Here is a 12296-nt window from a genome sequence, read left to right on the forward strand (position 1 = left end):
ATGTAATTTCCGTGACCAACTAGTTGCCTACTCAAAAAGCTCACTAGGACCTTTCCAAATACAGTATCATTCTGTCTTTGGAGTAGGAGAATATAGAAATATATCTCTTCTTAAGGAGATGTGTTTAAGGACTTGGAATCTAAGGACTCGCATTATCTTCTTATAGCAGTTGGCAAGAACATATATTCTTGCTGAAAGTAATTTTATAAATATTAGCGAGGAATGCCTTCATATCTTAATAGGCTTTTTGAAAATTGACATAGTTTGCATTTGCTGATTCTTTGCTCTCTCCCTAATGCTAATTATATTACTCTTTGTTAAGTGCTAAGAAAAGTTGAGAATATCTACGGGCATCTTTTGACATAGGTAACCTCTATTTTCTGGGTTAATTAGGAACTAGTATCACCAGAGGAAAAGCTGATCTGCGTGATTATTTCTTCCATCATCCCATTCATACACACTATCTATCTATCACTCTATTTATTTATTATTTTTTGAGTAGGACCCATGCCCAATGTGGGGCTTGAACTCCTGACCCTAAAACAGTTGCAGGCACTTCCGCATAAGTCAGCCAGGTGTCCCATATAACTATTTAACCATCTGGTTAGATCATAGCGTTAACACCAGAAGATTCTTTATGATGATGGAAATCATGATACATCTTTGATGATGGTAGAGTCCTCTGGTCCTCCTCAGGTCCTGACCAGCACGGTCACTGCTGTGCAGGATTGAGGTTGTTGATAGCAACAGTGGGCTCTGGGGAATGGCCAGGAGCTATGAAGGAGTTGCAGATAAGCTGTGTTTCCATGGATAGCCCTCTAGGGAAGCCAGCACTTGCCTGATGTTAATGACCTTATACCGAAATCTAATTGCCAAGGATAGGAGTGTTTTCAGTAAACATTTGTCGAGCACCTGTCCTCCTCCTAAGCTTTCACACTCCTACTAGAACATTGCATGTAGATCTCTAACAGGCGCATAACTCAAACTAGTATCATTATCTTTATCTCAAAATCTCCTTTACCTTCTTCAGCTTCCCTTTCTCGTCTAGTCTACCATGGTTTAATGGTGACACCACTTGCCCAGTCTCTCAAACATGAACTTGAAAAATTGGAATTACCTATATTCTTCCCACTCCTTACTTCTATATGCCCTACTTACTTCCTGTATCTGTGAAATTAGAAAACCCTGTTTGTACTACCTCCAAAAAGCATTTTTAAATCTGTGCTGCTTTTTAGCCCCAATGTCATGACTGCAAACCCAGTTTATTTCTCCCCTAGACTGCTTCAGCTCCTCTTAACGAAAATTTGTGTCTCTGACCTCTGGCTTCCTTCTCCTCGTCTCCCATCAGGTTGTTTAAAAAAAAAAAAAATTGCTCTCCTGATTAACAACCCATGCCTTTTGTTTCCTGCTGTTCTGCAATTTGCCTTTTTTTTTACACTCAACATTATGTTCTGGAGAATTTTTAATGTGGTTTATTCAGATCTTTTTTTTTAAATGCTGCATAGTATGAATACATAAAGTGTGTGTATTATAGATTATTTAAACATTCCTCCATGAATGGACATTTGGGATATTAAATTTCATTGTTATAAAGAATACTGAAGTGAATGTCCTTGGACCTGTCTCTTTGATATGTAGATATCAAAAAGGGGAGTATCTGGGTCAAAGTAAGTATGTTTAAAACGTTAATAGGCAGTGACAAATCACTTTACAAAAATTGCCTGTCAATTTATATTCCCACTGTACATGGTTTTTTTTGTTTGTTTGTTTGTCTTTTGTTTTTAAGACCATTTCTAATCTTTCTAATCTGGACCTAGTGTACTTTTCCCAGTCTCCGTTCTCCAACTGACATGTTCACTCATGCACTTGGTCCTGGTCAGCCACTATCCAAGTGCTGTGTGGTGTGGCCTGTGCGCTGGGCACTCTGCTCTGTGTTGCGGACCTAGACGTGCTGAGACAGATGGGTCCCTGTCCTCATCTCTGCTCTTAGACCATGCCGAATGTTTTTTGCCATCCCTAGACTTTTTTTTAATGCTTTTGCAGCTGTCGCTCTCTCTTCCTGGTATGACTTCTTTTTTTTTTTTCCTTTTAACTTTTTTGCCAAGAGAATTTTCTTTGATAGATCTTTTAAACCCTTTGAACCACATTTTCCCCACCTCCTCTTAGGTGAGTTCGATAGGCCTTCCTTAGTGGTCTCTCTTAGCACTTTACTTATATCCTTTCTGTAGTATTGATCCTAATGAGTTTGAATGATTTGTTCATGTATGCGTCAGCCTGTGTATGTTTGCGTGTGTGTACATATATATGCACACACACACACACACACACACACCTCTTTCCCATTAGATTGTAAGCTTAGTGAGGGCAAGACCTTGTAATGGTTACCATAATGCTTCCCCAGCTTAATGCCTTAAATACTGATGATCCTTTGCAAATGTTGAATAAGTGAATGAAAAACTATCAGATGAACTTGTTTTGTACAGGGCACTGTGGGGGCTTATAAATATGATTAAGATCTGATCAGCCTTCAAGGACCCAACCACGTAGTCAGAGAGATAAAAAACAGATGAGTAGACTGACTGCAGGGCACAGTGTGATAAGCTCTGTGTGGAGTCACAAGTGACTACCTGAGGAGAATTTAATGGGAGAGATGAATTTTCATGAGTGGGTCATGAAATTTTCAGGAGTCCAGATGAGAGGACTTTATTCTTGCTTGTGCCAGATATTGTGAGGGATACACATAATGATAAGAATTTAAGAGTTTCGTAATCAAGGGGCACCCGGGTGGCTCTGTCAGTTAAATGTCTGACTCTTGATTTCAGCTCAGGTCATGATCTCATGGTTTGTCGGATCGAGTCCCACTTTGGGCTCCATGCTGATAGCACAGAGCCTGCTTGAGATTCTCCCTCCCCACCCCCCCCTTCTCTATCTCTCTCTTTCTCGAAGTAACTAAACCTTTAAAAATTTTTTTTAAAAAGTTATGAAAAGAGACTTTTGTAGTCAAGTTGGGCTTGAGAGCAGAGATTGGCAGACTGTGGCCTGTGGGCCAAATCGGGCCTGCCGCCTGTTTTGGTACAGTCCGTGAGCTAAGAATGACATTTTACATTTTAAAAATTGTTTTTACAAAAAGAATATTTTGTGATCTGTGAAAGGATATGCAATTCCAGTTTTAGCATCTGTAACGAACTCTTGCTGGAACAGCCGTGGTCACTCATTTCCCGCCCTCCATGGTGGTGTCTGTGCTACCAACGGCAGAATGGAGTAGTTGTAACAGAGACTGGCTGACCTGTGACACCCGAACTGTTTCCTTTTACAGAACCATCTGCCCACCCCCTGCGTTAGCAGATGGGAGAGATTCCAATAAAGTAGAGAGGAAGAGAGAGCCCTTCATATCCAGCGGATTCGTTTGAGTCAAGAGAGTGGGGCAATGAGCACTGCAGTCGTAGTGAAGCTTTAGAGCTGAAATGATGCAGCTGAACCATTTATTTTATAGACAAGGCAGAAGATCAAAACCCTTGTCAAAGTCCACCTGACTCGGAAGCAGAGCTTTGAGGACTGTAGAGCATGATAAGAGTATTGCCGGGGTGGGGCCAGGTCATGAATGGCTTTGCCCTTGAAGAAGGAGGGCCGCAGAACAGAAGTCCCTTCTCTCTCTGAATGTAATGTTCCTTTTTTTCCCCTTGTATTTCTAGAAGGCTTTTGAGCCCTACCTTGAGATCTTGGAAGTATATTCCACAAAGGCCAAGAATTATGTAAATGGACATTGTACTAAGTATGAGCCCTGGCAGCTGATTGCCTGCAGTGTCGTGAGCACCCTGCTGATAGTCTGGGTATATGGCTTCGTCTTCCAGCCAGAGAGTAAGTATACCGCCCCCTCCCGTCTGGAAAGGTAGAGTGGAGTTTCACCAGCTTTAGAACTCATGGCTGATGGATTGGACTAATTTCTTGCCTTTGGTTTGGTTCTGATTTTTAAAATCTGTTTAGATAGGAAGTGGGGCATTGTCTTCTCACTGTAAAATTATAATAAGTTTGTCTACATAAAGTTATAATAGCTACTCGAATGTAACTGTTACTACTTTTGTTGATTTTTCTGGATCTGCAGCTTACATAAAAAGTCCTGAGAAATCAGTTGTTGTAAGGATCCACAGGTATCTCAAAGTATGGCTTAAGCCTTTCTCATGTTTAGTTTCTTGCCTGGAACATAATTGTATTGCCCAGAGTTCCCCAAGCAAGAATTTATTACTTTCATTTTAGGCCATCCTTTCACTACAGACTGTGTGAAATTGGGACAGCCCTGTTGCAGTGACCATTTGAATGTCTGCTGTGTGCCGGGCACCGTGCTGGAGTCCGGGGATAGCGACACAGGTTATACAGGGTCCCTGTCCTCTTGGAGTTGAACTTCTGATGTCAGGGGGCAGACAGCACACTTTGAGCTTCCCGGGTGGTGACTCAGGGAGCCTGAGGGACATAGTGAAGAGGAGGTCCCTTCTCGGGAGTGCAGGAAAGGTGAGAAGTGACGTGTTTGCAGGTCCGCCATCCTTCCTAGGGTCGCACCCACCCTTCCTCCCCGGCCAAACCTGGTTGCGCGTTCCCTCCTTGTGGATTGTTTCCTCCTGCAGGTTGTGCTTGGTGAGTGAAATAGGAGTGGTGGGTGTTTCTGTAACACTCCTCTGCGCCCCGTCCCCACCCGTAGCAGCGGGCGCCTGAATTAATGGGATGAAAAAACCCAATAACATTGAAGAGGACTGCTTGTCATTTCTCACTTGTTTAAAATTTCCAGGACCCTTTGCCTCCCTGATAACATCTGTTTCAAGGGGCTCCTTCACTGTACTTTGTCTGCTTTCCTCTCGTTTCCCCGGGAGAGTTGACGTAGAAGCCACATTCTGTCTTACCTGCTTACCCTGCAGAGAGCCACTGAGCTGTTCCAGTAACAATAAAGGGTTATGGCGTAGTAAACATTGCACTTAAAGTGGAAACGAGGGTTGATTGCCCTGTCTGAATTGTAGTTCACTCCAGCTTTCAAAACCCTGCCCTCAGTTTCGGCTCCTGGTCCTTGTAAGATTTTCCCTTAAACTCTGATGTATGGGACTGGCTAACCCTTCTGCCACAGTGGCTTGGAAGGGGACACGCAGAGACACAAGGCCCTGTGTCTTTCTCAGGCTTAGCCTGTCCAGGGAAGCATTCTGTTCAGTGGTGCCCACCATCTTGTCCTTCCAGGTGAAGCAGTCTGTTGCAGAGGACTCTAAGGAGTAGCAATAAATATACTTCCCTTTCTTTCTTTTTTATTGTGATTAAAATGTATGTGACGTAAAATTTACTATTCTGTGCATTTTCAAGTACATTCAGTTTGTGGCACAACCGCTCCTGCCATCCATCTCCAAAACTTTCTCAGTACCCTGAACTGAAACCCTGGCCCCATTAAATGATAAGCCCCCATTAGCATGCTTCCCCCCAGCTCGTACCAGCCGCCACTCTAAGTACTTCTCCTTTTAAGGTGGTGCATTTGTATAAAGCAACATAAGGTTAGAAGTCTGGAGATTTATATTTCTTTGAGATTTATATTTCTTTGCTCTGATGAGTATGAGCTTCAGGCATTGACTTCCGGCTTTACTTCTGCGGGCCACGGTGCCTACTTGCATTTTGCTCACCTGGTGGGAGAAGCATGGCCGTCTTAGGTCCTGGTACTTACCTGCCTTTAATGTCGCAAACAGAATATGCTGGCCTCTGTGCACTCTGTGAGAAAATTACTAGTAGCGGTGTGTTTGTGGTATGTGCCATGTAAATCTTTGTAAGCCCAACTCCACATTATTTAAGTTATTTTTAAAAAAATTTAAGTAGGCTCCATGCCCAAGGTGGGGCTTGAACTCACAACCCTGAGATCAAGAGTCACATGCTCCACTGACCAAGATACCCAGGTACCCCTTAAGTCATTTTTTTAAACTTTATTTATATACTTTTTAATGTTTATTTATTTATTTGAATTTTTTTTAATGTTTATTTTTGACAGAGAGAGAGAGAGGGAGCGAGCATGAGTGGGGGAGGGGCAGAGAGAGAGGGAGACACAATGGAAGCAGGCTCCAGGCTCTGAGCTGTCAGCACAGAGCCCGACGTGGGGCTCGAACTCACAGACCATGAGATCATGACCTGAGCTGAAGTCAGACACTTAACCATCTGAGCCACTCAGGCACCCCATAAGTCGTTTTTAATAACATGTTTTTCTTATTATGAAAGTAGTACATGTCCACTGCAGAAAAGTAGGCAATACCGATAAGCCATGAGAATAAAATGAAAATCTTGCTTCCTAGAGCTACCCACTATTTACATATGTCTTTTTCTTTTTTTTAAATTTTTTTTTTTCAACATTTTTTTATTTTATTTTTGGGACAGAGAGAGACAGAGCATGAACGGGGGAGGGGCAGAGAGAGAGAGGGAGACACAGAATCGGAAACAGGCTCCAGGCTCTGAGCCATCAGCCCAGAGCCTGACGCGGGGCTCGAACTCACGGACCGCGAGATCGTGACCTGGCTGAAGTCGGACGCTTAACCGACTGCGCCACCCAGGCGCCCCGACATATGTCTTTTTCTACATTTAAATCCAGTTGAACCATACAAAATCTCTTTTGTAGGTCAAAAGTTTTGAATGTCAACAATTTCATATAGTTTCACACACAACACACTTTTTATTTTGTAACTTCTAACTTGAATTTTAGACACAGATCAAAATGTCTTCTCTCTAGAGGTTGGAGATAGTCTTGATAAAATTGACGTTTTTTCAGTACCTTGCTCATGTAGGGGAATTGTGCTTACCACTGAACAGTCGAGTTATTTTTAGCATATTGCCCCAGAGGAGTCTAAAGTCTGGACTAGAGATAAATTCTGCTGATCTTCAAACTCTGAATACACTTCTGAGAGGAGAGGATAATTCTGGAACACAGGATGGACGCTGCTACAGATAAGAACAGGAGGCTGTAGGAAGATGGGGGTGGGAGTGTGGGCAGGGGTCAGCAGCCCTCTACGGTGTTATCTCTTCCCTAATTCTGCTCTGTGATTATCAGCTCATATCGCTATAACTTGATGTTGATTTAACTGTGGGGTTGTCCATAGTTCATGACTAGGAATCAGAGTTATGTGGTGGGAGGAGGTCATAACACTCCCAGTTTCTAGCCTTGGCACCTTAACTAACACCCATAAGCTCTCTCAGCCTGTTTCCTCACAGTAAAATGGGCAGAAGTACTACCCGCCTTCCTTAGTCATAGGGTAATATGAGTATCGAGAGGCATAATTTGAAAGGAATCTGTAAGCTGCAAGGAACCATACATTGTTTTCCTTGCATTGGCACTTACTATTTTATTACCTTAAAACACTATAATTACTTTTCTTTATGTACCTCTGGGGACTTTTACTTTTGAGATTATCTTTTCAGGTCATGACCACATGATCTTTTCATTTCTAATTTCTCCATCTCCGATCTTACACTTCTGTTCTTTCTACCTGTACTGTTAAATCGCACGCAGAGTTGACTCTGTCCTCCCCGACCCAGCCACATTACTGTACTTCTGCTCAAGGGACTCCTTTTTGCTGAGTTTTAGACCTCTTTCTGCCCCATTAGTTATTTATTTCATCTGTTAAATAAGGGAATTGTTCTGAATTTTTACAGCTTTAATACAGTTAGAAATATCAAATAACAAGCAGCTTAAACGTCCAATGCTAAATTTACATGCATTTGATGGGCTGTTACGGTAGTATTTAAAACTATGTTTAGGAAGCGTTCTTCACGTAGAAAATTCTGTAATCGAGAAGAGGGCACGGCGTTGTACATGCTCTAGGATCACAGCTGTGTACTTCAGTGTGTAGAACTTAAGAGTGGAAGGAAGTACAGTAAAACCTTGGTGTGCGAGCATAATTTGTTCCAGAAGCATGCTTGTAATCCAAAGCACTTGTATATCAAAGTGAATTTCCCCATAAGAAATAATGGAAGCTCAGATGATTCGTTCCACAATCCAAAAATATTCATATAAAAATGAGTATAGTACTGTAATATAATACAAAATAGAAAAATAAGCAGCCTGCACGTTAGAAAACCTTCGTGACTGGTGTGTGGGAGATAAGAGAGAGGAGGGTTATTGTGTAGGACAGCTTTCACTATCACTAACAGATCACTGCTATCTGTTGACTCAATGGAATCTTTCTTTTTGTGCAATTTTAACAAGGAACCTCTGCAATGACCTAGAATAAAGCAGAGCATTCCTAAGCTCACTCTTGTAGGGAAAAGCAAAGGGCCGTCCATTGGTGCTTTGAAGTGACAAAAAATACACTAGTGCCAGTTGTGGGCACCTTTGAATGGTCTGAAAAATCACCGATTTCTGCCAAACACTGCGGCCTGAGACCGTGCATCCGAGCATGGGAGATGATTACCCACAATCCTGCAGAGAGAGAAAGAGAGAGGAAAGAACCATTGGTTCACTTGTGATCATGTGACGTTGGGCATCATGTACTGCTCGTATTGCAAGACATCGCTTGTTTGTCAAGTTAAAATTGATTAGAAATGTTTGCTCGTCTTGTGGAACACTCGCAGAACAAGTTACTTGCAATCCAAGGTTTTACTGTCTTCCAAAGTGTAAACAAAATAGCAACTACAAACAAGTGATTTCAATCCCTTTGTCTTCTTATTCAGTCTCAGACTCAGTTACCTGCTTTGCTCCAGGCATTGACAGAGTATTGGCTCCAGTCCTGGGCCACAGAGGGCAAGGTGGAAAGACAGGCCTGCAACCCAAGCAAAACAACTAGTAAAGATGCAAGGTGTCCTGTCATCAGTGCTGACAGAAGGCACAGATGTAGTCTATGCTTGTCGGAGAGAGTTCCCCTGGCCGGGGAAGTTGGAATGCCCACATCTAGAAATGTAGCAGAAGTTCATATTCATTTCCAGCCTGCACAGAAGCTAGGTCTAGGTTCCTTAGAGACTCATTTGGGATACCTGAGAATTCCTGCTCTGCATAGAGTCCTGGGTGTCTAGGGCTAGGAAAATTGAGGCTTCAGTGTATTTATTTATTTTTTAATGTTTATTTTTGAGAGAGAGAGACAGAGGCAGAGTGTGAGCAGGGGAGGGGCAGAGAGAGAGGGAGACCCAGAATCTGAAGCAGGCTCCAGGCTCTGAGCTGTCAGCACAGAGCCCGATGTGGGGCTCGAACTCACGAAACGTGAGATCATGACCTGAGCCAAAGTTGGACACTTAATCGACTAAGCCACCCATGTGCCCCTTGCTTCAGTTGAAGTCCGTGCTCCATCACTGATGTGATCTGTGGCCTTGAGCAAGTTATTAATGCTTGATCCTTAGTTGCCTTTGGATGGTAGGCAATGCTTTCTGTATTGAATCTGAATTCATTAAAAGTTATGATGGTCTGTTTAGATGCCATGCACTTACAGTTATTATAACGGACAGGATCAGAATTCCCTATTTGTCCTGTACTCTGCCTGACAGGGAGTCCGATTGGTGTCCGTGATACTGAAGCCCTTTTTAGGTCCAAAAAATGTTGAAATGCTGTCAGGGTGTATGTTGAATGAGAGACTGGAGCATAGATCCTGAAGAAAAAGCGTGGCTTGGTCATTTGTTTTGGGGAAGGGAAGAGAGCTTTTGGGCATCTGAAACCTCGGGAAGGTCACCAGCTCTGAAATGATGTTATTCGACCCAGCATTCTGTTTCTGGGAATTTATGCTCTAGGCACGCGCTGAGGTGTGCAGTACCTGTTGCAAAGTTCTTGTTTCACTGTGGTTGGTCATAGGAAATACTAGAAATAACCTAACTGTCCACCAGGAAGGAGCAGGTTAAATCAGTTATGATACATCCATATGGTGGAATATTTTAGAGCTACAAAAATGAGTGAGGAAGCTCTGAGCTTTAAGAGAATATTCCTAAGTAGAAAAACAAGGTCTAATACAGTTACTAGAGTATGCTACCTTCTGTTTAAAAGGTGAGACAAATAAGATTTTATTTTTATTATTGCTTGTATAAGCATAAAGAAAGAAAAAAAAGAAAAAAACTCTAGGTAGGTATTGTAGAAATGAATAGTAATGGTGTTTCCCTGAGGGTAGGATGAAAGTCTAGGGAACCGATAAGAGGGAAACTTTTAACTCTGTGTGTGTTTGTTAATTTAAATAACTTTTTGAACCATGTAAATTATATTACTTATTTGAAAATTTAAATGTCAGAGCTTTTTTTTTTTTTACAAAGGAAAGAAACTACATTTACAATCGGAAGGCAGGTGAGATCACAGAAGGCACGCGGAACAGTTCATATATTATGGCTAGCAGGTTTCATCCATGCAAACTTAGGTGGGTAACGGAGCCAATTGTATCTTTTAGGTTTGTGGTCAAGGTTTAAAAAGAGATGTTTTAAGCTCATCAGGAAGATGCCTATTATTGGTCGCAAGGTAAGTGGAATCTGTACAGATCTTCTCCCCTACCGCCACCCCATAATCATTTCCTCTTTCTTCTATTTCCCGAACCTAGTGTGAATTCCCAAGGGTGAGGGTGATTCCGTTCCCCACCTCCAAGGAACATCTGACAATGTTTGAAGACCTTTCTGGTTATCACAGCTGGAGGGGAGTGCTATTGGCATGTAGTGGAGAGTGGCCGGGGGTGCTGCTAAATATCCTACAGTCCCCCACAGAAAATTATCTGCTCCAAATGTCAGAAGTGCCGAGGTTCAGAAATCCGACTTAACCCTTTCTCGAGCATATTGACCAAAGGAGAAAGGCCATGTCTGTTAAGGAAGAACTTGAAATTAGAGAACCTGACAGACGTGGCTATAGAGCAATATCTGGCCGTGCTGACTTTAGGTATATATCTGGGGTGGGGTGCTTACTTGGTTTAGACCACGGTTGGCAGACTTTCTCCATAAAGGACTAGATAGATAGGAGAGGTCTAGACTTTGCAGGCCATCCCGTGTCTTTCCGAACTCTTCAAGTCCGCCCCTGCAGCGGGAAAGCAGCACAGGGTGATGGGTAAAGGGATGAGCTTGGCTGTGTTCCAGTGAAACTATCTTGACGAAACAGGCCGGGGTCAGATTTGGGCTGTAATTTGCTGACAGGGTTAGAAACTTAGCACTGTTCTCTTGCTCTTTGTACCTGTCTGCGATATAGTATGTTCCCTTCACTGTGTCCTCTCTCCCCTCACCCACGCTGAGGATAAAGACTGTCACCTCTGCACCCTTCCCTCAGGTTCCTTATCACAGAAGAAGATAACAGTGCAGGCCCTGGGCATGCTCGGAAGAAGGCACATGAGTCCCGAATGTCGTCATCTCTCCCAGGGTCCTGCCTGCCCCTCAGCTTTCCTTCAAGCTTCCTTTCACTTTTGGCTCTCAGTTCCCTTTCCCTTTTCCCCTCTCAATTCCCTTTCCCTTTTCCCCTCTCCTGACCAAAATTCATTCAGACCCCTGTGCTAACTCTCCCATAACTGTGTATTTATTTTCAGGTGCATTTCCTATAGGGGAAGTAGAAGCAGTTATTGGAGGTAGAAAAGGGGAATGGGAGTGGATAGGCTTTGATTTGACTCCAAATCACCGTAAGCCCTAAAAGGAAATCTCCTTGAGTCCTGCTAGAGTTAAGGGATAGGGGGAGGGTGGACTGGATCTCGAAGGATACTAGCATTTTCCCTTCTCACTCCCTGGATTTGTCTGCTCTTTTTCTTCACACATTTCTCCTTCAGTTTCAGATTTTGAGACAAATAAATTCCAGACACTATTATTAAATTCATAAAATAGCAATCGGAAGGCACTTAAAACCCATATAATCACCTTTCGTTTTTTAGAACCAGATTTTGAGGCTCAGAGGCAAAAGTTCTTTGTTTCGAGTGAGCGTGTGTATCCTTGTGTCATTCATTCCCGTAAATTCACTTACTCAACATACAATTAGTGAGCACATGCTCCGTCAGATACTACTCTGGATGCTGGGGATATAGAGGGGAACAAGACCAAGTCCTTGCTCTGTGGAGCTTATATTTTTGTAGGAAAATCAGAAAATAGGTAAACACATAAGAATTTCATTTTTTAAAAAAGTTTATTTATTTTGAAAGAGACAGTGCAAGTGGGGGAGGCGCAGAGAGAGAGACAGACAGACAGACAGGATCCCAGGCAGGCTCGATGCTATCAGCACAGAGCCCAACACAGGACTCGAGCTCACGAAACCTCGACATTACGACCTGAGCCGAAACCAAGAGTCAGATGCTTAACCAACTGAGCCAGCTAGGCACCCCAAGAATTTCATTTTGAAATAAATGTTGTGAAGAAATTAAAATGTAATA

The 12296-nt window shown here is 42.7% G+C and overlaps 1 protein-coding gene across 6 annotated transcripts in view; it reads left to right on the top strand.

Moving 5' to 3' along the window:
- The window catches only part of SGPL1 (sphingosine-1-phosphate lyase 1), a 75510-nt gene that overhangs the window by 37943 nt on the left and 25271 nt on the right, over positions 1–12296 (top strand). For all 6 annotated transcript variants that reach the window (XM_042908833.1, XM_042908829.1, XM_042908831.1 and 3 more), the window contains exons 3-4: positions 3693–3858; positions 10359–10426. In XM_042908833.1, the coding sequence (XP_042764767.1) occupies positions 3693–3858; positions 10359–10426 (234 nt within the window). The remainder of the gene's footprint in view (positions 1–3692; positions 3859–10358; positions 10427–12296) is intronic.

This window comes from Panthera leo, chromosome D2, assembly GCF_018350215.1.
Source record: "Panthera leo isolate Ple1 chromosome D2, P.leo_Ple1_pat1.1, whole genome shotgun sequence".
Classification (NCBI taxonomy): Eukaryota; Metazoa; Chordata; class Mammalia; order Carnivora; family Felidae; genus Panthera; species Panthera leo.